Raw genomic sequence first — 20,949 nt, forward strand, 5'->3', positions numbered from 1 at the left:
GTGTCTGTGTGTGTGTATGTGTGTGTGTGTGTGTGTGTGTGTGTGTTAGAGAGCCTGCCAGGGTGCCAGATTCTGGAGTGCAGGGGCTGGCCAATGAGAGAGCAGCAGGGGGTGCTACCTGACAGTCCGACTGCTCGTAGCGTACTGTGTGTGTGCATGCGTGCGTGCGTGCGTGCGTGCGCGTTTGTGTGTGTGTGTGTGTGTGTGCACTAATGCAACACTTACCAGGTTATTGTGTCACAGACACTTTGCGGCAGCAAAATTGAATGTATTCTACTTACGCTGAGTGTGTGTGTGTGTGTGTGTGTGTCTGTGTGTGTGTGTGTGTGTGTGTGTGTGTCTCTGTGTGTGTGTGTGTGTGCACTAATGCAACACTTACCAGGTTATTGTGTCACAGACACTTTGCGGCAGCAAAATTGAATGTATTCTACTTACGCTGAGTGTGTGTGTGTGTGTGTGTGTGTCTCTGTGTGTGTGTGTGTGTGTGTGTGTGTGTGTGTACACTAATGCAACACTTACCAGGTTATTGTATCACAGACACTTTGCGGCAGCAAAATTGAATGTATTCTACTTACGCTGAGTGTGTGTGTGTGTGTGTGTGCGTGTGTGTGTCTGTGTCTGTGTGGGCGACAGTTTGAAAATACCCGGTGGATGATTCAAGCGTTACATCGAGGTCGAGACCCGAATGACTCACCGAGTTCTGTGCGCCGCTCCTGTTGTTCAGTCCTAATTTATCCTCCTGACCTGATACTGTTTCTCCGGGTTACTGCCGTCGCTCTGGCTGCCTGCCGTGTATTTAAAGCACGGAGAGGTTTTCTGGGGCACCAGGTTTCTCGCTGCGTATCTGAGTCAGTGAGGCACTGTAACACTTACCTGTGCTGAAGCCTTCTGCTTCGGATCTCATACACGCAGGCGCTGAGGTCGTCCACCAGGGGGAGAAGTTCTCCCCGGTAATCATGCAGGTCTTAGAGGGTACTTCTTAGGATAAAGGTACATAATAGTAGTATAATTGAAGAAGTGAATGTCAGAGAGAGACATTTAACATTTAAGCATCGGGATGAGAGAGGCACAATTTTCATAAGGCCATTTTATAAGGCCATCTTTGACGAAGAACTATTAGCAGAGCACGAGCTCCCCAAGATTATTGCACTCTTTGGCCTTTTGTGTTTGGTGTTTATCGTAATTAAGAATCTCTTTACGTTTTAGTGTGCGTATGTGAATGTGAACATGTGTGTATGCATGAGAGAGCGTATGTGTGTGTGCATGTGTCTGTATGTGTGTGTGTGTGTGTATTACATTACATTACATTATAGGCATTTAGCAGACGCTCTTATCCAGAGCGACGTACAACAAGTGCATAGGTTCATGATGTAGAGGTGCAAAAGAAACACTAGAGTGAAGTAAAGATCGTAGTGCCAGAAGTGACCACATCGATCAGGACTCCAACCCTGTAGAGTAAGCTTGTTCAGCAAGCAAGAATCCTACCAAGTACAAACTAGCACTGGAATCACATCTAATCACACCTAATCAGACAAAAACAATCCTGCCAGATACACTAACATAATCATATTATCCTAACTAGGTACAGTGAGCTGAACTATAGGCTAGGGAGGGGTGGGGAGAGGTGCAGCCTGAAGAGATGAGTCTTCAGTCTGCGTTTGAAGGTGGTGAGATTCTCTGCTGTTCTGACCGTCACGGGGAGGTCATTCCACCAGCGTATGTGTGTGTGTGTGTGTGTGTGTGTCTGTGTGTATGTATGAGTGTATGTGCGCTTGTGTGCCTGTGTGTATGATTGAGAGAGAGCGCATATGTGTGTGTGTGCGTAGGTTCCGGGAACGTCCTGTCCTGATTGGGCAGAACGGGTCCTGTCTGGCTGAGTGTGCTCAAATGGCCTTCAGGGGAGGAAACGTGCTGCTGTTCTTCCTGCAGGGAGTGGACATCATCATCAACGCCAGCAGCGTGGAGGACATCGACCCGTCCGCCATCGGCCAGCGCCTGACTAACGGCATGGTTGCCGTGGCGAGCCCCGTCCTCAGCCGGCTGCGCATGAAGGACGAGGAGCAGGCCGAGAACGTGGTGCGTTATGGGAAGGGGCGGGAGAGTGGGGTGCATTATGGGTAGGGGCGGGAGAGCGATGTGCATTATGGGTAGGGGCGGGAGAACAGGCTGCATTATGGGTAGAGGGCAGGAGAACATGGTGCATTATGGGTAGGGGGTGGGGGGTTGGGGGAGGGCGGGAGGGCAGGGTGCATTGTGGGTAGGGGGCGGTAAGGTGCGGAGGGCAGGGTGCATTATGGGTAGGGGACAGGAGAGGCGCGGGAGGGCAGGGTGCATTATGGGTAGGGGGGGTAGGGGGGCAGGAGGGTATGGTGCATTATGGGTATGGGGCGGGAGGGGGGCGGGAGGGCAGGACACAGCTAATGGGGTAATTATCTGTGAAGCAGCGCTGGAGCAGTGATTTAGGCTGAAGGGCGCGGGGATGTTCTGTGCCTCTCTGCAGTGCAGCGCTGGGGCAGTGATTTAGGCTGGATGGCGCGGGGATGTTCTGTGCCTCTCTGCAGTGCAGCGCTGGGGCAGTGATTTAGGCTGAAGGGCGCAGGGATGTTCTGTGCCTCTCTGCAGTGCAGCGCTGGGGCAGTGATTTAGGCTGAAGGGCGCGGGGATGTTCTGTGCCTCTCTGCAGTGCAGCGCTGGGGCAGTGATTTAGGCTGGAGGGCGCGGGGATGGTCTGTGCCTCTCTGCAGTGCAGCGCTGGCTCTCTGGGGCCTGTATGGGTTTAATGATTGAAACTGTAGCCTGAGCGCGGAGAACAGCTTGTGCTCCTCACATCCAGGGTTCACAGGAAGTACAAAACCTCACAATCACTGAGAACTGTTTACATTTCTGAAAGAAACAGATACTTTTATTCACCAAGGTAGAATTAAATTGATTTAAAAATCCAGCCAAGACATTGATAATGTTACAAATTACTATTAGTGTGTAGAATTACTGTTTTTTTTAAATCAGTTTTTGCATATGATTGCAAAGCCCCATTTTCAACAGCCATTACTCCAGTGTACTGACATCACTCTGTTACCTCATCCTTACTGTAAGTGTTCGTGCTAATGTGCCAGTTTGGTACAAGAGACTTTCAGTTGCTATGGTATCTAGTCCACTGGCAATAAAATTTCAGAGTGAATCCAGACTTATGAACGGTGGTGTATATTCGCCCAGACACTTCTTCACATGTAGCCTAACGTATGCTCACATATTAAATGCTGTTTTAACATGTGAAACAAGTGCATTTACAGTCTAACTAATGCTGCGCAGTTAAGTAGTACAGTGTTTGACTGGTGTCAGTGCTTATGGACGCTGTATTATACTGCAAACTATTCCTCTGCAGTGATTCAGCTGCTCTCTGCAGTGATTCAGCTGCTCTCTGCAGTGATGCAGGATAAGATGTCCGCTGCCACCCGTTTCTCAGAAACTGTAATCTGCATCTCAACATCCCCGTCGCTGTGTGGATTAACTGGCGATCCAGGCTGACGCTACTGAACGTCCCACATGCAGAACGGGCGTGGCAGTCCGCCTGAGTGTTTTTGTGGGGAGGGGGGTTTGTGGGGGGGGGGGGGGGTTGTGCCCTTGCAGTGTCTCTCCCGGGGGTGGAGCTCTCTGATGGCTAACCCTGTCTGTCCCCAGGGCACCACCTACCAGAAGACGAACGCGGAGATCGAGATGAAGAAAATCAACAGAGAGGAATTCTGGGAACAGGCCAAGGTGGAAATCTGATTCCGTGTTTGATGATGTCGGGTGGTTGTCCCTGAACAAGGTCTTGGAGGGAGGGAGGGAGGGGGGGAGGGAGGGAGGGAGGGGGGGTGCTTTTCAGTCACCCCACCCCCTCCAGTTCCTCCATGTTCAGGGTTTGCACATTATGAGCTAAAGCTCTGTGGCGTTTTTAACTTTGCGAGCGGTGAATTAACTAATAAAAATAGTCTTTCCCTGTCACAAAAAAAACATGTGACTTTTGAGGCCTGCATTCAGTGCATCTATTTTATCACCTTCAAAAACACGTCTCCCCCGTTATTACGCCACCGCTGATTCAGGGTAACAGCGCCCCCTGGGGGTGCAGTGTGGTACTGCGATTAGTCCTGCGACCCGCTGGTCGGCAGAGGAGCTTTAATCTGGCGCTCACTCATGGCTTTGATCATAAATGAGGGGTGGAGGCAAGTTTCCAGAAGAGGCTTTTTTGAGGTGGGGGGGGGAGGGGGGGAGGCTCAACGCATTGCCACCAGATGGTAGCATTCTTGGCTTGTGTGGGAAAAACAGAGGATCTTCAGAAAGCCCAACTGCCTCTCCCAGCTTATCCTCAAAGGCACTTCAAACACACTTTTCTCACCAATTGCAGCGATTTTCTTATCGAGCCGCTATTTGCGTCAGCGCTGACCCCTCCGTAGCCACCGCTGGAATGCTAACAAGGGGCGATGCTAATGGGGCGTAGCGCCAATCAGAGGGAGGGACCAAATCAAAGCACGAATCAGAGAGAGGGATGAAGTCAAAGCACCAATCACAGGGACAGTGCTCAGAGAGAAGCTCCTCCCCCAGTCAGCACGAATCCCCTCTGGGGTGCGCCCAGGGGGAAATGGCGGTTTGGGAGGAGGACGGGGGGAAACTGCGAGGGCGGGGCTGTTTTACAGCGGGATGGGGAGTCAGGTCTGCTTTGGGTGAAATTCAGACGGGATTTCTGTCTTGTAAGTGGCGTGCCTCCTCTTCCTCAGCGTGAGGAGGAGCTGCGGAAGGAGGCGGAGAGGAAGAAGGCCGCGGAGGAGCGGCAGCGTTTCGAGGAGGAGCGCATGGAGCTGGAGCGCAAGGAGCAGGAGGAGCGGGAGAGGAGGTACCGAGAGAGGGAGCAGCAGATCGAGGAGCACAGGTAAGCACCATGGAGAGGACCTCCATCACCCAACCCGTTACTCCCCTCTCCACCCTGACCCCCACCCTGCTACACCCCACCCAACCCCCAACCCCATCCTCCATCTCCCCCCCACCCCACACCCCCAACCCCCAACCCCCAACCCCATCCTCCATCTCCCCCCCACCCCACACCCCCAACCCCCTGCCCCCACCAACTTCCCCAGGTCTAACCACTTACTGTGTGTGTGTGTCTGTGTGTGTGTGCGTGCCTGCGTGCGTCCGTATGTGTGTGTGTGTGTGTGCGTGCGTGTGTAGGAAGAAGCTGCTGGAGGAAGAGGAGGCTTGGGAGAAGACCAGAAACCAGTCCCTGATTGTAAGAGAATGCTTTCTCTCCGACCTCAGTTTGACCTTCAGCCAGAGGGTCTGCCCTTTGACCCTGTCAGAGGAATTTCACCGAGCCGTTTAAAGATGAATTGACATTTTTTTGACATGGTCATGGGTACAGTTTGATCGAGTTTAGAGTGTCTCATTGTTACTTGTGTTTCATCGCTCAACGCCTCCTGCACCTGAGCAGATACCATAACAGAGCGCATGAGCAAACATGTGTGCTTCCTCACCCTGCCCAAAAAACGAGAAGGAAAACCACCAGAAAAAAACAAACTGGCTCAACGTTTTTCAACCATAGGCACTTTCACTTCCCCCGGGTTAAAAACAACACTCATGTTTACAAAATGTCTCGAAGATAACATTTGTGCATAGGAGCAGTATTTTATACAGACTGAAAGCTATTACTGTTGTTAGGAACGTTTGAGGTGAATGCCAGATTTTTTCTTCTGTACTATTTCTCGATCATCTTTGTGCAAGAGTATCAAATCTAATGGTACATATTTTATAAACGGCGTTCTGTGCTGCCCCCTGTTGGTGTGAAATGGAAAGCCAGGCTGGTAACGCTCTCGCTCTCTGCAGACAGCGGAGAGCTCTGAAGAAGCTCTGGACAAAAGGGAGTCAGAGGTGGAGGTGGGTTACTCTGGAGGCCGACCACTAGGGGGCGCTGCAGGTCCACAGTGTTGTTTTTACTGATTTATGTTTTCGCCTCATCAGTTTGTCTCTCACTGCTTTGCTGAGTCAGCTGCATCGTCTTGTCCTGTTTTAATTTTCTTTTTTTTAAATGTGATTTTAATGAGGCTAAGTTTTTATCCTTTAAGAGAGATGTGGGATGGGGGAGGGTGTGTGTGTTTGTGTGAGAGTGTGTGTGAGTCTCTTTTGTTCAGGCTGTGTGTGTGTGTGTGTGTGTGAGTCTCTCTTGTTCATAATGTGTGTGTGTGTGTGTGTGTGTGTGAGTCTCTTGTTCACGCTGTGTGTGTGTGTGTGAGTCTCTTGTTCACGCGTGTGTGTGTGTGTGTGTGTGAGTCTCTTGTTCACTCTGTGTGTGTGTGTGTGTGTGTGAGTCTCTGTTGTTCACGCTGTGTGTGTGTGTGTGTGTGTGAGTCTCTTGTTCACGCTGTGTATGTGGGTGTGTGTGTGTGTGTGTGAGTCTCTGTCGTTCACGCTGTGTATGTGGGTGTGTGTGTGTGTGTGTGTGAGTCTCTGTCGTTCACGCGTGTGTGTGTATGTGTGTGTGTGTGAGTCTCTGTTGTTCAGGCTGTGTGTGTGTGTGTGTGTGTGTGTGAGTCTCTTGTTCACACTGTGTGTATGTTTGTGGATAGGAGGCGGCAGCCATCATTGCTCAGAGGACCGATAACCCCAGGGAGTTCTTCAAGCAGAAGGAGATGGGTGTGGCCACCAGTGTGGACAGCTCCCCCGTGTCCACCCACAGAACCGGTAAGACCCGAACCCTTCTGGGGGGGCCTGCCACCCATGAGCTGGGGGGGGGGGTTGGGGGATACTGGGATGGGGGTGGGCTTGATCCTGGCCAGGGCAACATTTTTAAGAGGGATGATGCTGGCTCTACTGCTTAGACAGGGGAAGAGCACCTCTTACAGTGCAGAATCTATACCTGGTTCATGCCTTTCCTGGATTGGGGTGTCTTCCAGGCAGAGCCTTCTGGGAAATGTAGTTTTCCTCAGTCCACCTCGCAGCATTGCCCACGTGGATGCTTGCTCAGTCACTGGCGCTGGTTTCCGGCATCAGCGGCTTGCATCTCAGCGATGTCTGTGGGCTGTGTTTGCCCCGCCCACAGCAAGTCTCTGTGCTGGTGAGGACCAGAGCACCCCTGTCAACCTGTGTCTCAGGCCACGCCCACAAAATGGCCGACCTGACTGATTTGAGGCTGTCGGCACCCTGTCATCAAACCGAACCCCTGAATCTGCGCGGTCTGAGAAACGGACACAGCAGGACCCGCCGTGTCTGTGGCTACAGTCCTTAAAACACTAAGAGCTCTTTCTCTCTTTTCATTTTGTTCTTTTTGCTGTCCATCTACTTTTTTGTTTTCCATTTACTCTCCCCCTTTTTTTTTCTATATCCTCTGCTTTCCTGTAACATTGCTCTAAATCCTGTCCCCTGTCCTTGGCTGAGTCTGACACTAATGCGTTTACCCGCTGCTGGACTGCCACACGCTCGCTGTGCTCTCCGGCCCCCCTGTCCTTTCTGCTAACTGTGCTCCTGATTCTGACCCCTCTTCTGTCTCTCTGCCCTTCATCACACACCTCCGTCTCTCCTCCTCGTCCTCCTCCTCATCAATCCACGTTCTCCACCCCATGTACGTGTTTTGTGTGTGTGTCGTGTATGCGTGTGTGTGTGTGGTGTGTGTGTGTGGTGTGTGTGTTTTCTGTGTGTGTGTGGGTGTGTGTGTGTGTGGTGCGTGCTGTGTGTCGTGGCTGTGTGTGTGCAGCGCTGGGTGTGTGCGTGTGTGTGTGTGTGTCTGTGGTGTGTGCTTGTAGTGTGTGTGTGCGTGCAGTGCATGGTGTGTGTGTGTGTGTGTTGTCTGTGTGTGTGTGTGTTTGTATGTGTGTGTGCGGGTGCTGCGTGTGTGTGTGTGTGTTTGTCTGTGTGTGTGTGCATGTGTGCGTGTGTGTGTGTGTGTGTGTTGTGTGGTGTGTGTTGTGTGTTTGTGTGTGTGTTGTGTGTTGTCATGTGTGTGTGCATGTGTGCGTGTGTGTGTGTGTGTGTGTTTGTCTGTACCAGGCCGCTTGGACAGCCCCTTCTTCAAGCTGCAGCACAGTCCTCCTGAGCCCAGCCCGCCACACGTCCGGCTGCAGCCAGGTACACCTGGTAGGTAGCGCCCCCTTCTGGCAGGAGGGCAGAACTGCAGAGAACGGCTTCACTGTGCTGCAGCGTAGCAAACCCCCCCTCACTGCCCCCCCCCCCATTCTCTCAGCACAAATACTGCTACACCTGAATGCCAGTAGAAACCTTAAAACGAATTTGCAGGAGATTTAAAAGACACAGATTTAGCTGTATTATCTTTAAAAATAGAGTTGAATTGCAGACGGCAGACAGCTTTAAGAGTTCTGTTATCAGGGCAATCACCCTTTCTGACACAGCAGTCCACGCCCCCGCCCCCCTGCCCCCCCATTTCATCAGAGGTGCAGCTGAGTAACAGACTCATAGAGGACACCAGGGCTCTCTTCCTCTGTCTCACTGAACTTCCACACTAACTCACTCACTAACGCATCGATTTCAGCAGTCTCTGTACCCACGCACAGGTCCCCCACAGCGGCATCATGGGAAATCATGGGGCATCATGGGAAAGCCTGGGTTTTTCCTGGCGCCTCACTGTGGGGGAATAAGCAAACCTATCGAGACTGTGTGATGGGCCTGTCCAATGAGAGAGAGAGAGGGGGGGAGAGAGGGGAGAGAGAGAGACAGAGGGGGGAGAGAGACAGACAGAGAGGGAGAGAGGGAGATAGAGAGAGAGAGAGGGGGAGGGGGAGAGACACAGAGGGGAGAGAGAGAGAGAGGCAGAAAGTGGGAGGGAGGGGGGAGAGAGAGAGAGACAGTGAGGGGGAGAGAGAGAAAAAGAAAGAGACAGAGAAGGGTAGGGAGGGGGGAGAGAGAGACAGAGAGAGAGAGAGTGCTTCCTTTGTGAATTCCATCAGTTATCTCCCATAAAGCACCTCTCTTTATTCCCATGCTTCTCCTGGTGGGTGCGCGACCCGCCCGCTTCTCTGACCTGTGAGTGTCTGTGCGCTCATGCACGTTGTGGCCTTGATCTCGGTGTCCCCCCCCCCCGTGCCAGTGCGATTGCCCCCCGTGTGCCCTGTCTGTGCCCTCCTGTTTAATCCACACACTGGGCTGGAATGCTTTTGTGATCGGTGCCCGAACGTTGTGTGACTCCGTGCGCAGCTCACGGCTCGAGGGAAGGGTTTCCGCCAGGTCTCCTCCCACATTCTAACTTCCATTGTGATGTCATCTTTGACTGTGACCTCACAGATGTCAGCCACAAGGAGGTCGTTGTTTTCAGAATTCCGTTTCCGTGGAAGTTTCGGAACATTCTGTGTGGAGGTGGGAGCCCTTCCTGAGGGTGCTGCTGTGAATCATCATTTTAGCCGAAGCCATTTATCGCTGTGTTTTTGTCTTCGACTCTCAGCACGTTCCTCGCTCCTCGGTCCTTGTGATTTGTGATTGTTGCATCGGTGAAATAAACATTCACAAAGTGTAGTTGTGTTGACAGTGCCTCGACTGCAGGCCTGTTTAAAACTGTGATTGTGAAATGTATGAATTTATTTTGAGTCTCCTTTCATGTCTTTAATGTGGAATGAATAGGTATTATTTTTTTTGGGGAGGGGGGGCATGCTCTCTATACCCAAACACACCTGTGTTACCCCAGTGAGAGACTGATGGCTCAGGTGTTAGCTGTGGCATCACAGCGTTCCAATCCAGGCTGTGTCACAGCAGAGTGATCATTTGCTCTGTAAGATGACATTGCTGCATTGACTGTGCCGGGTTGGGTTGGGAGAGCAGGCCCTCCCGCTGTAGGCAAGGCATGCTGGGATAGCGAGCACCCTCACCCTCACCCTCGTGTGTCTAACGGGTTTCCTTGCAGCTCCACAGGTTACACACCCACACACCCGCCTGCCACAGACGGCTTGATTGGCAGCACCAGGAATGATTGGCATTCGGGTCTGAATGTCTGCATGCTCTCACTTCCTGTTTGTGCTTTCACAGAGTGCTCTGGGGTGTCGGGTGGGTGGGGGTTGTGGTTGTGGCTCTGCTGCTTGTTTTCTCCTTACGGCAGTGCAGAAATACTGCAGTGGTCAAAGGTCACTGAGTACAGTGCCAGAGAGGAGTCTGGGTGTTGTAGTCAGGGTCTGCTGCAGTGTTTCTGCTCTCTGTTATTTCGGGCTTGTCTGGTGTCTGTGTGTATGGCCCGTGTTTTCAGTATGAAGATGGCACACTTTTCTTTTTAATTTGTCCCCTGCAGAAAATGAAGGGAGCTCAGTGCACAGCCCGATGGCTGACACCTCTACACCCATCCCCAAAATCCTCACCACCCCCATTCAGGAGGCGGACGATAGCATGAGCGGGAGGGGTAAGGCTGCTGCCCTCTGTCCTGTCGGACTGTTTCTCTCTGGTTCTGTGTTGTTAGGCTTGGCCTTTGCCCAGAACCTCCTCACAGCAGCTTCTCAGAGCTTCATGCATTGATGCTGTAAGAAGCAGGAGGTGAACGTGCAGGGAAACGTGCTCAATATGCAGATATGGTATCAACAGCACGTCAACGGCCAAGTGCTTCTCGAGCATGGAGTGCCCTCTGGTGGGGGACTCTTCAGAAAGCTGTGTGCTGGTGGGGGGCCAAGGGGTGGGGGGGGTGTGATGGTGGTGGCGGGGGCTGTACAGGAAAAACAGGGATGATGTAAACAGAGAAGTGTGAAAGCTGATGGCCAGTGGGATTGAAAGCGGGGGGATGGGTCGGGGGGCGGGGTGACATTGTTAATAAGTCACAGATGCAGGACAGGCTCTCTGACTCGGCTCTCTGTAAGTAAACACTCTGGAAAGATGAGGCCGGGGGATGGGGGGGGGGGTGGAGCTGGGGTGGGGGGGGGCTGGGACTGAGGGGGGGGTGGAGCTGGGGTGGGGGGGGGAGACTGGGACTGGGGGGGGGGGCTTGTTTGCTCTGGCTTAATTTTCTTTCTCAGGTCAGCAGGCTGTCAGGGCCTCTGGGTGGCTCACTCTGTAAAGGCGCTCGCTCTGAAGGCAAAGCATGACCCTGCGATGGGTGTTTCTGTCCCGCTCGCGGCACTGCTGGCTGCGGCCGGAGGCCTGCAACAGAATGAACCGGCTAGTTCTGCTAGCCTGCTAGTCTCATCGCTCTCTAACAGTCCAGGTGCCTGTGGATGCACAGAACGAGAGTATGCCAACCTCATTATCCTCCGACAACATGGGCCGTATATGATTGGTCACATATTTGCAGCACACCCTGCCCTACCACGCCCCGCCCTGCCATGCGCCGTCCCCTCAAACGTTGCAAAACAACATTTAATCTAATTATGCTGCGCGCGACAGGGCATTGTTCTGTCCGCAGAGCTGCAGTGCGATCGTTTGCTTAGCGACAGTCATCCAGTGAACTTTACGTAGTTCTTTTACACGTTATCCATTCACACAACCAGATATTTGTTCAAACCGTTCAGGATGTGTACTTTTCTCCGTTTGCGTGCTTCCCCCGATCGCCGGCTCTGGTCACATGACTTGCACCTCCGAAGCGTGGCGGCTGTGACCTCGCCGTGGAAACGCAGCGCAGAACTCTCTGTGCCGGTGACACGCCAGCGCTTTCACAGGAGGCTGTACGCGGCGTCCAGCGGAGAGGCAGGTGTATATCGCGGTTCACTGCTCTCTCAGGCGGCTGTAGTCTCCCCCAGGAGGACGCCGCTGAGGTACGGTCACAGTGTGGTCTCCGTGGAGGGGCAGGACGCAGGGGCAACGATGCGTTTGAATGATGAAGTGAAGTCCTTTAACTGCTCATTACCTGCAATTCGCTGTGTCATAGCTGGCTGGGATTAGCTTTCATATGAAGATGGAGCTGAATGAACACACACACGTGCACACACACGTGCACGCACACACACACACACACACACTAGCACACACACAAATGCACACACGCACACACACACAACCTCACACACACATGCACACACACACTAGCACACACTCCTTTGCTTTTTCTGATCTGTGCTTTTTGTGACATTGAAGATGGAGTGTTATGACTGATGTCACTGAACTTTTGTATGTAATTTAATTTTTTCCCCTATCCCCCCCTCCCCCCCCCCCAGACTCCCCGAGCACTCCCGTACAGGAGACGGCCCAATCCAAGCCCACCCAGAGCGTGGCCCCCCAGGCCCGAGACCCCAGCCAAACGAAGGAGACGGACAGCCTGGTGGACCTATGGGAGACGGCTGGCCCGCCCCCTGGCACCGCCCCCTCCCAGGCCGCACAGCTGGTCGATCTCATGGGCGACGCCCCGGAGCCCTGTGCCGGGGGCGCGGCCCCCCCCTTCCCCGAGCCCCTCCTCAGCTTCGACGAGATGCCGGCGCCCCCCGCCTCGGCGGACATGACCCTGAGCTACCAGCATGCACTGCAGCACGCGGGCGGCTCCAGCAGCCAGGAGCTGGAGGACAGCCAGCTGCTCATCACCAACGGGGAGATGTTCCTGAAGGAGGGGACGCAGGTCAGCCCCGAGAACCTGCCCCTTCTGCCCCCGAGGGGTATAATACACCCCACTCTGCCCCCTGTGGGGTATAATACACCCCATTCTGCCCCCTGTGGGGTATAATACACCCCACTCTGCCCCCTGTGGGGTATAATACACCCCATTCTGCTCCCTGTGGAGTATAATACACCCCACTCTGCCCCCTGTGGGGTATAATACACCCCATTCTGCCCCCTGTGGGTTAATATACCCCCCCTCTTGCTCCCTGTGGGGTATAATACACCCCACTCGCCCCTGTGGGGTAAATACACCCACTCTGCCCCTGTGGGGTATAATACACCCCACTCTGCCCCCTGTGGGTATAATACACACCCCTCTGCCCCTGTGGGGTATAATACACCCCATCTGCTCCCTGTGGGGTATAATACACCCACCTCTGCCCCCTGGTGGGGTATAATACACCCACTTCTGCCCCCTGTGGGGTATAATACACCCCACTCTGCCCCTGTGGGGTATAATACACCCACTCTGCCCCCTGTGGGGTATAATACACCCCACTCTGCTCCCTGTGGGTATAATACACCCACTCTGCCCCTGTGGGGTATAATACACACCACTCTGCCCCCTGTGGGGTATAATACACCCCATCTCGCCCCTGTGGGTATAATACACCCCACTCTGCCCCCTGTGGGGTATAATACACCCCACTCTGCCCCTGTGGGGTATAATACACCCATCTGCCCCTGTGGGGTATAATACACCCACTCTGCCCCTGTGGGGTATAATACACCCCATCTGCCCCCTGTGGGGTATAATACACCCATGCGTGAATCCCTGCCCCTGTGGGGTATAATACACCCCACTCTGCCCCTGTGGGGTATAATACACACCACTCTGCCCCCTGTGGGGTATAATACACCCACTTGCTGCCCCCTGTGGGGTATAATACACACCCACTCTGCCCCCTGTGGGGTATAATACACCCCACTCTGCCCCCTGTGGGGTATAATACACCCACTCTGCCCCCTGTGGGGTATAATACACCCCACTCTGCCCCTGTGGGGTATAATACACCCACTCTGCCCCTGTGGGGTATATACACCCACTCTGCCCCCTGTGGGGTATAATACACCCCACTCTGCCCCTGTGGGGTATAATACACCCCACTCTGGCCCCTGTGGGGTATAATACACCCACTCTGCCCCTGTGGGGTATAATACACCCCACTCTGCTGAACCCCCTGTGGGGGTATAATACACACCACTCTGCCCCTGTGGGTATAATACACCCACTCTGCCCCTGTGGGGTATAATACACACCACTCTGCTCCCTGTGGGGTATAATACACCCCACTCTGCTCCCTGTGGGGTATAATACACCCACTCTGCTCCCTGTGGGGTATAATACACCCCACTCTGCCCCCTGTGGGGTATAATACACCCCACTCTGCCCCTGTGGGGTATAATACACCCACTCTGCCCCTGTGGGGTATAATACACCCACTCTGCCCCTGTGGGGTATAATACACCCACTCTGCCCCTGTGGGTATAATACACCCACTCTGCCCCTGTGGGGTATAATACACCCCACTCTGCCCCCTGTGGGGTATAATACACCCCACTCTGCCCCCTGTGGGGTATAATACACCCCACTCTGCCCCCTGTGGGGTATAATACACACCACTCTGCCCCCTGTGGGGTATAATACACCCCACTCTGCCCCCTGTGGGGTATAATACACCCCACTCTGCCCCCTGTGGGGTATAATACACCCCACTCTGCTCCCTGTGGGGTATAATACACCCACTCTGCCCCCTGTGGGGTATAATACACCCACTTCTGCCCCCTGTGGGGTATAATACACCCACTCTGCCCCTGTGGGGTATAATACACCCACTCTGCCCCCTGTGGGGTATAATACACCCCACTCTGCCCCTGTGGGGTATAATACACCCATCTGCCCCCTGTGGGGTATAATACACCCCATCTGCCCCTGTGGGGTATAATAACACCCCCATCACTGCCCCCTGTGGGGTATAATACACACCCACTCTGCCCCCTGTGGGGTATAATACACCCACTCTGCCCCTGTGGGGTATAATACACCCACTCTGCCCCCTGTGGGGTATAATACACCCACTCTGCCCCCTGTGGGGTATAATACACCCACTCTGCCCCCTGTGGGGTATAATACACCCACTCTGCCCCCTGTGGGGTATAATACACCCCACTCTGCCCCTGTGGGGTATAATACACCCCACTCTGCCCCCTGTGGGTATAATACACCCACTCTGCCCCCTGTGGGGTATAATACACCCCACTCTGCCCCCTGTGGGGTATAATACCACCCATCTGCCCCTGTGGGGTATAATACACCCCACTCTGCCCCTGTGGGGTATAATACACCCACTCTGCCCCCTGTGGGTATAATACACCCACTCTGCCCCTGTGGGGTATAATACACCCCACTCTGCCCCTGTGGGGTATAATACACCCACTCTGCCCCTGTGGGGTATAATACACCCACTCTGCCCCCTGTGGGGTATAATACACCCCACTCTGCTCCCTGTGGGGTATAATACACCCACTCTGCCCCCTGTGGGGTATAATACACCCCATCTGCTCCCTGTGGGGTAATAACCCCATCTGCCCCTGTGGGGTATAATACACCCCACTCTGCCCCTGTGGGGTATAATACACCCCACTCTGCTCCCTGTGGGTATAATACACACCACTCTGCCCCTGTGGGGTATAATACACCCCACTCTGCCCCTGTGGGGTATAATACACCCCACTCTGCCCCTGTGGGGTATAATACACACCACTCTGCCCCTGTGGGGTATAATACACCCACTCTGCCCCCTGTGGGGTATAATACACCCCACTCTGCCCCTGTGGGGTATAATACACCCCACTCTGCCCCTGTGGGGTATAATACACACCACTCTGCCCCTGTGGGTATAATAACACCCCACTCTGCCCCTGTGGGGTATAATACACCCACTCTGCCCCCTGAGGGGTATAATACACACCACTCTGCTCCCTGTGGGGTATAATACACACCACTCTGCCCCTGTGGGTATAATACACCCCACTCTGCTCCCTGTGGGGTATAATACACCCACTTCTGCTCCCTGTGGGGTATAATACACACCACTCTGCCCCCTGTGGGGTATAATACACACCACTCTGCTCCCTGTGGGGTATAATACACCCCACTCTGCCCCCTGTGGGGTATAATACACCCCACTCTGCCCCCTGTGGGGTATAATACACCCCACTCTGCTCCCTGTGGGGTATAATACACCCCACTCTGCCCCCTGTGGGGTATAATACACCCCACTCTGCCCCCTGTGGGGTATAATACACACCACTCTGCCTCACACAACTTCACCACTTTACTGAGAGAGAAGGGTTGTGACATAGCTCAGGAGGTAAGACCGATTGTCTGGCAGTCGGAGGGTTGCCGGTTCAAACCCCGCTTTGGGCGTGTTGAAGTGTCCTTGAGCAAGACACCTAACCCCTAACTGCTCTGGCGAATGAGAGGCATCAATTGTAAAGCGCTTTGGATAAAAGCGCTATATAAATGCAGTCCATTTACCATTTGATTTATTCCACCACTAGATGGCAGTGTGTGTAATGTAATAGGCGGTGAGGTGAATAGCATCAGCAGAACTCACTGGTTGCCTGGCAGAGTGTGGAGAGTAGCTCATGTACCTGAAATGCAACAAACAGACTTTTTCAAACAGTCAGGCTTGGGTGTGCTGTGTCACGTACACGTTCAGCACGTCGAATGATCAGCGTAGCGACCTGTGAGAACATTGAGCTCAGGAACTCTCACATTCAGCCTGTTGATAATGGATGCTGTTTCATGGTTTGTCCAGGCAAGTGAGGGCTACTTCAGCCAATCACAGGAGGAGGAATTTGCCCAATCAGAAGACTGCTCTGCAAAAGTGAACCCGACACCAGTGTTGTACAACAAGCCACCAGGTAAGACCTGGAAACACCTTGACCCATGAAAATATGAAAAAAAGTATTAATATTTAATGTATGAAAAAATAAATATTGGGTGTCATGGAGCGGACAGCACAGTTCCTGGGTCTAATCTCAGCCTGGGCCTTTCTGAGTGGAGTTTGCATGTTCTCCCCGTGTCCGTGTGGGTTTCATCTGGGTACTCCAGTTACCCCCCACAGCCCAAAGACGTGCAGTTTAGGTTAATTGGAGAGTCTAAATTGCCCATAGGTATGAGTGTGTGAGTGAATGGTGTGTGTGTGCCCTGCGATGAACTGGCCACCTGTCCAGGGTGTATTCCTGTCTCTCACCCAATGCATGCTGGGATAGGCTCGAGCCCCCTCATGACCCTTATCATGAATAAGCGGGTTCGATAATGCATGGAAGGATAGATAAATATGTGAAAATATATTGTGCTGTTTGATGTACTGTATTTGGGGCAGGTTGTATAATAAATTGTACGTCTACTAATATTCAAAATTGTAAGTGTTTTGAATATTAGTCTGGTGGGGTTGGAAATTAATTAGATATTAATTTGGGGGGGGGGGTTGGATATTAGTTTGATATTAATTGGGGGTGGGGGGGTTGGATATTAGTTTGATATTAATTGGGGGGGGGGGGGTTGGATATTAGTTTGATATTAATTGGGGTGGGGGGGTTGGATATTAGTTTGATATTAATTGGGGGGAGTTGGATATTATTTGGGATAATTTTGTCGACTTTGTCTTTGTTAGAAATCGACATCACGTGCTGGGACACGGACCCCGTGATGGAGGACGAGGACTGAAGGTTCAGCGGGGGGGATGAAGGGGGGGTAGATCCGGCCCCTCCCGGCCCCTCTTCAGCAAACTAATAACGTCATAATAAGTCTCGCATTTAAAAAAATAATAAAAGAGAGGTTAGCCACTGAGAGGAATGGAGTTATTGTTAAAGATGCAGACGGGTGAAAGAGCTCCTGATGTTTGTTTTTTTTTTTTGACTATGCAGATACAGTTTGAGTCCGAAGCCCTTCATGGACAATGTTCAGTTATAATGCTTCATAGAGCAGACAGAAGCTTCCTGTACTGCCCTGCATAGACAATGTTCTGTTATAATGCTTCATAGAGCAGACAGAAGCTTTCTGTACCATCCTTCATAGACAATGTTCAGTTATAATGCTTCATAGAGCACACAGAAGCTTCCTGTACTGCCCTGCATAGACAATGTTCTGTTATAATGCTTCATAGGGCAGACAGAAGCCTTCTGTACCACCCTTCATAGACAATGTCCTGTTATAATGCTTCATAGAGCTGACAGAAGCTTCCTGTATTGCCCTTCATAGACAATGTTCAGTTATAATGCTTCATAGAGCTGACAGAAGCTTCCTGTATTGCCCTTCATAGACAATGTTCAGTTATAATGCTTCATAGAGCAGACAGAAGCTTCCTTGTTCCACCCTTCATAGACAATGTTCAGTTATAATGCTTCATAGAGCAGACAGAAGCTTCCTGTACCACCCTTCATAGACAATGTTCTGTTATAATGCTTCATAGAGCAGACAGAAGCTTTCTGTACCACCCTTCATAGACAATGTCCTGTTATAATGCTTCATAGAGCTGACAGAAGCTTCCTGTATTGCCCTTCATAGACAATGTTCTGTTATAATGCATTATAGAGCAGACAGATGCTTCCTGTACCACCCTTTGTAGACAATGTCCTGTTATAAGGCTTCATAGAGAAGAGAAATGTTTCCTGTACCACACAGGTACACAGTACACCCAGTTTGTTTGGTTTGGATAGATCAGATCCTTTCCAGGGATGTACAGCTATCCCACACTGCAGTGCTCCACAGAAGTGTCTTTCATAGCTATAGCCAATCCCCCATGACTGACACGACATTTCCCCTCTGTTCTACCCCACAGGGGACAGATATGAAGCGATGCCTGGGGTAATCTTGCCTTTGATGTAGAGTTTGGCTTGAACCCTTAAACCCCACTCCCGTTCTTCAAAGGGGGGTTAGGGGGCGGTATGAGCGGGTGGGTAGGGTGCAGTTACGGTCAATCAGGGTGGGGGGGGGGGGGGACCCTATGTGCTCGAATGAATGCTTACCAGTCTCCGGAAAATAATGCATTAAAAGGAACCCTGAAGAAATCAGACTAAGAATGGCTCTTTTTAGCGTTTACCGTGCTAATTCACCGTGTTAAGGGTCCCGCACGCCCCTGTGCTGGCATACACAGTGGCCAAACTGAGAGTCGTCAATAGAGACATTGAAAGGGATGTGTATATTCTGTCAGCCTATTCAATTTGTACATTATTTGATATATAGAGTCTTTGAACAGTGGTTATGGTGTTACAATCAAATAGTGAAATATCAAGTAAGAGTTAAACTGATTTTTTAGCAGATTTGAATGGGCTTTAGTGGGCCCACACCTTTCAAATTGCATAATGTCTCGTGCTCAGTGAGTTGCTTGTGTCTGTATTGAAGCAAATCATTTAGGGGAGATATCCTTTTCTCATTATTTATTAGTTACAATGGCTCTTTCTGTTCCTGGGTTCGCTATAAGCCACGGAACGATAGACTTCGGGTCAGTTGTAATTACTGTTACATGAGGGGTTGCTATTGTAAAACTAGTTTTTAGTTTCAGCTGGTGTTCCAGAGAGCGACAGACTGTTTTATCCTCCTGAATGAACCAACTCTCATTGAGAAAAACCAAACAGAACCATAAAATTGGATGTTTGGAAGTCTCACATATACAGTATCAGGTCTTGGTCGATGCAAACCAGAATAGCAAAATAAGTTACCCTCATTTTTGTTTCCGTTGAACAAATCTCATTCATTGTAGACACAGGTGGGTCATTCTGGTGTATATTGAATTGGATGTATATTAAAATCGACGTACAAAACATGGGCAAAACTGGAATGGGGTGCTAACCTGAAACCTTATAATGTCAAAAGCTTGGAAAAAATAGAACATCCTTCCTCTTCCCTCCACGGTTTTTTGGCAGTCTTCCATTTCCCTGTGTTTAGCATTCGAAGGATACACCCTGATCCTCATTTCAGTCCCGGGACACAAACCCGTGGAATTCCTACACAGACGTCCTGAGCAGACAAGCAAGCAATAAGATTAACGTGTGTAGTATAGCTGTGTAAATAACCAATTTTACTAATACAGTATGGATATTACTGCTGATCCTAACGTTATTTATATGATTGTGGCCCGCCGTACTGAGTAATCATTGAAGTGGATTTGGAATTGAGTTTGGTTTTTAAAAGTAGCTTTATTCTGAAATGGGAAGTGTACCATGATTCCTGTGGGACTGATTTCCCCGAGCTTTCTCGTGAAAGATATCTCGAACTCTAGGGGAGCCGGCCTGCATCTTTAACAGTAACTGACGTGACCTTATGACATGATTTCAATGTATTCTTCTTCACCTTGGACCTCCATGATAGTCTGTCAGGCTCTCTCCTATCACACTGCTAGGAGATTACTATACCCTGCGCCAAAGCAAGGCTTAGCGTTTCTTTTCTCTTTATTTGTCTTTTTTTAAAGCTTTTTTTTTTGTATTTCTTCCCTTTCTATCTCTTACCTGTCCGTCCGCTTCTCACACGCTGTTTTTGAAAAAGAAAAAAAAAAAGCACAAATTTTTTTGTGACATGCTAAAGTGCTGATGTATGTTAATAAAAGACTTTCAAAAACCTCTAAACGTGTTGTCAAAGCCCGATCTTCCTAGTGTTCCTCTGGCCCGTGTTTCCGTGGCCTACTCAAAAACAAACCGTGGGGCTCGAGACTGGCTCGAGCATAGAACTTTGTTCTGTGGAATTAAGTCACGATTTTCATGACTCATGTCTCGACTTGGACTTGACCTTGACCTCACGTGACTTAACTTACCTGGCAATATCAAACGAACTTAATTAGCCCTATACACCTGTCAAAAATGATTAATTGTAAAAATGGACGTCATACAAAATTAACGATTAAAAACTAAATTATCATATAACAATTTAATATTTTCAATCGTATCTTCCCGATCAACCTTTCACGAAGCACCAGCGTCCGTGACGTCGGACGTTTGATCAATGTCACGGTCTACGTAAAGTTTGAGCACACAAAATATTTTTGCCAAGACCAACACGATCTGTTTGTGAAGATGCCGTGCAGGATGGCGAAGAGAACTCGACACTACATACCATCAGCAAGCATAAGATTGAGGAGAAACGTGGAACGACGACAAATCTCGTGATTCACCTGGTCCGCATGCATCCTGACAGGTAGGCCAAATAAGTTTGGATTTAATTAACGCGATTTGGCCACAGAAGTTAGCCAAGCAGGCTAACGTTATAGTAGCGGCCCATAACCTGCAAAACCGGTCAGTGCTGTTTTATTAATTTGCTGATGTTGCTAAAGTTTGACCAGGCAGCTCGCTAGCAAGAGTTGCACATAAAGCTATGCATGGAAACCGATAATCTGATTTCCGCAAATCAGTACA

At 51.0% G+C, this 20,949-nt stretch overlaps 1 protein-coding gene across 1 annotated transcript in view; it reads left to right on the forward strand.

Moving 5' to 3' along the window:
- The window catches only part of dbn1 (drebrin 1), a 23,864-nt gene extending 3,698 nt beyond the window's left edge, over positions 1 to 20,166 (forward strand). Inside the window, exons 4-14 of the mRNA XM_064349675.1 lie at positions 1,930 to 2,076; positions 3,679 to 3,756; positions 4,755 to 4,906; positions 5,203 to 5,260; positions 5,854 to 5,904; positions 6,594 to 6,708; positions 8,011 to 8,097; positions 10,250 to 10,357; positions 12,096 to 12,490; positions 16,356 to 16,461; positions 17,217 to 20,166. Coding sequence (XP_064205745.1) covers positions 1,930 to 2,076; positions 3,679 to 3,756; positions 4,755 to 4,906; positions 5,203 to 5,260; positions 5,854 to 5,904; positions 6,594 to 6,708; positions 8,011 to 8,097; positions 10,250 to 10,357; positions 12,096 to 12,490; positions 16,356 to 16,461; positions 17,217 to 17,269 — 1,350 coding nt within the window. The 3' untranslated portion in view covers positions 17,270 to 20,166. The remainder of the gene's footprint in view (positions 1 to 1,929; positions 2,077 to 3,678; positions 3,757 to 4,754; positions 4,907 to 5,202; positions 5,261 to 5,853; positions 5,905 to 6,593; positions 6,709 to 8,010; positions 8,098 to 10,249; positions 10,358 to 12,095; positions 12,491 to 16,355; positions 16,462 to 17,216) is intronic.
- Positions 20,167 to 20,949: the final 783 nt, after the last annotated feature.

The sequence above is a fragment of the Anguilla rostrata genome, chromosome 9 (assembly GCF_018555375.3).
Source record: "Anguilla rostrata isolate EN2019 chromosome 9, ASM1855537v3, whole genome shotgun sequence".
Taxonomy (NCBI): domain Eukaryota; kingdom Metazoa; phylum Chordata; class Actinopteri; order Anguilliformes; family Anguillidae; genus Anguilla; species Anguilla rostrata.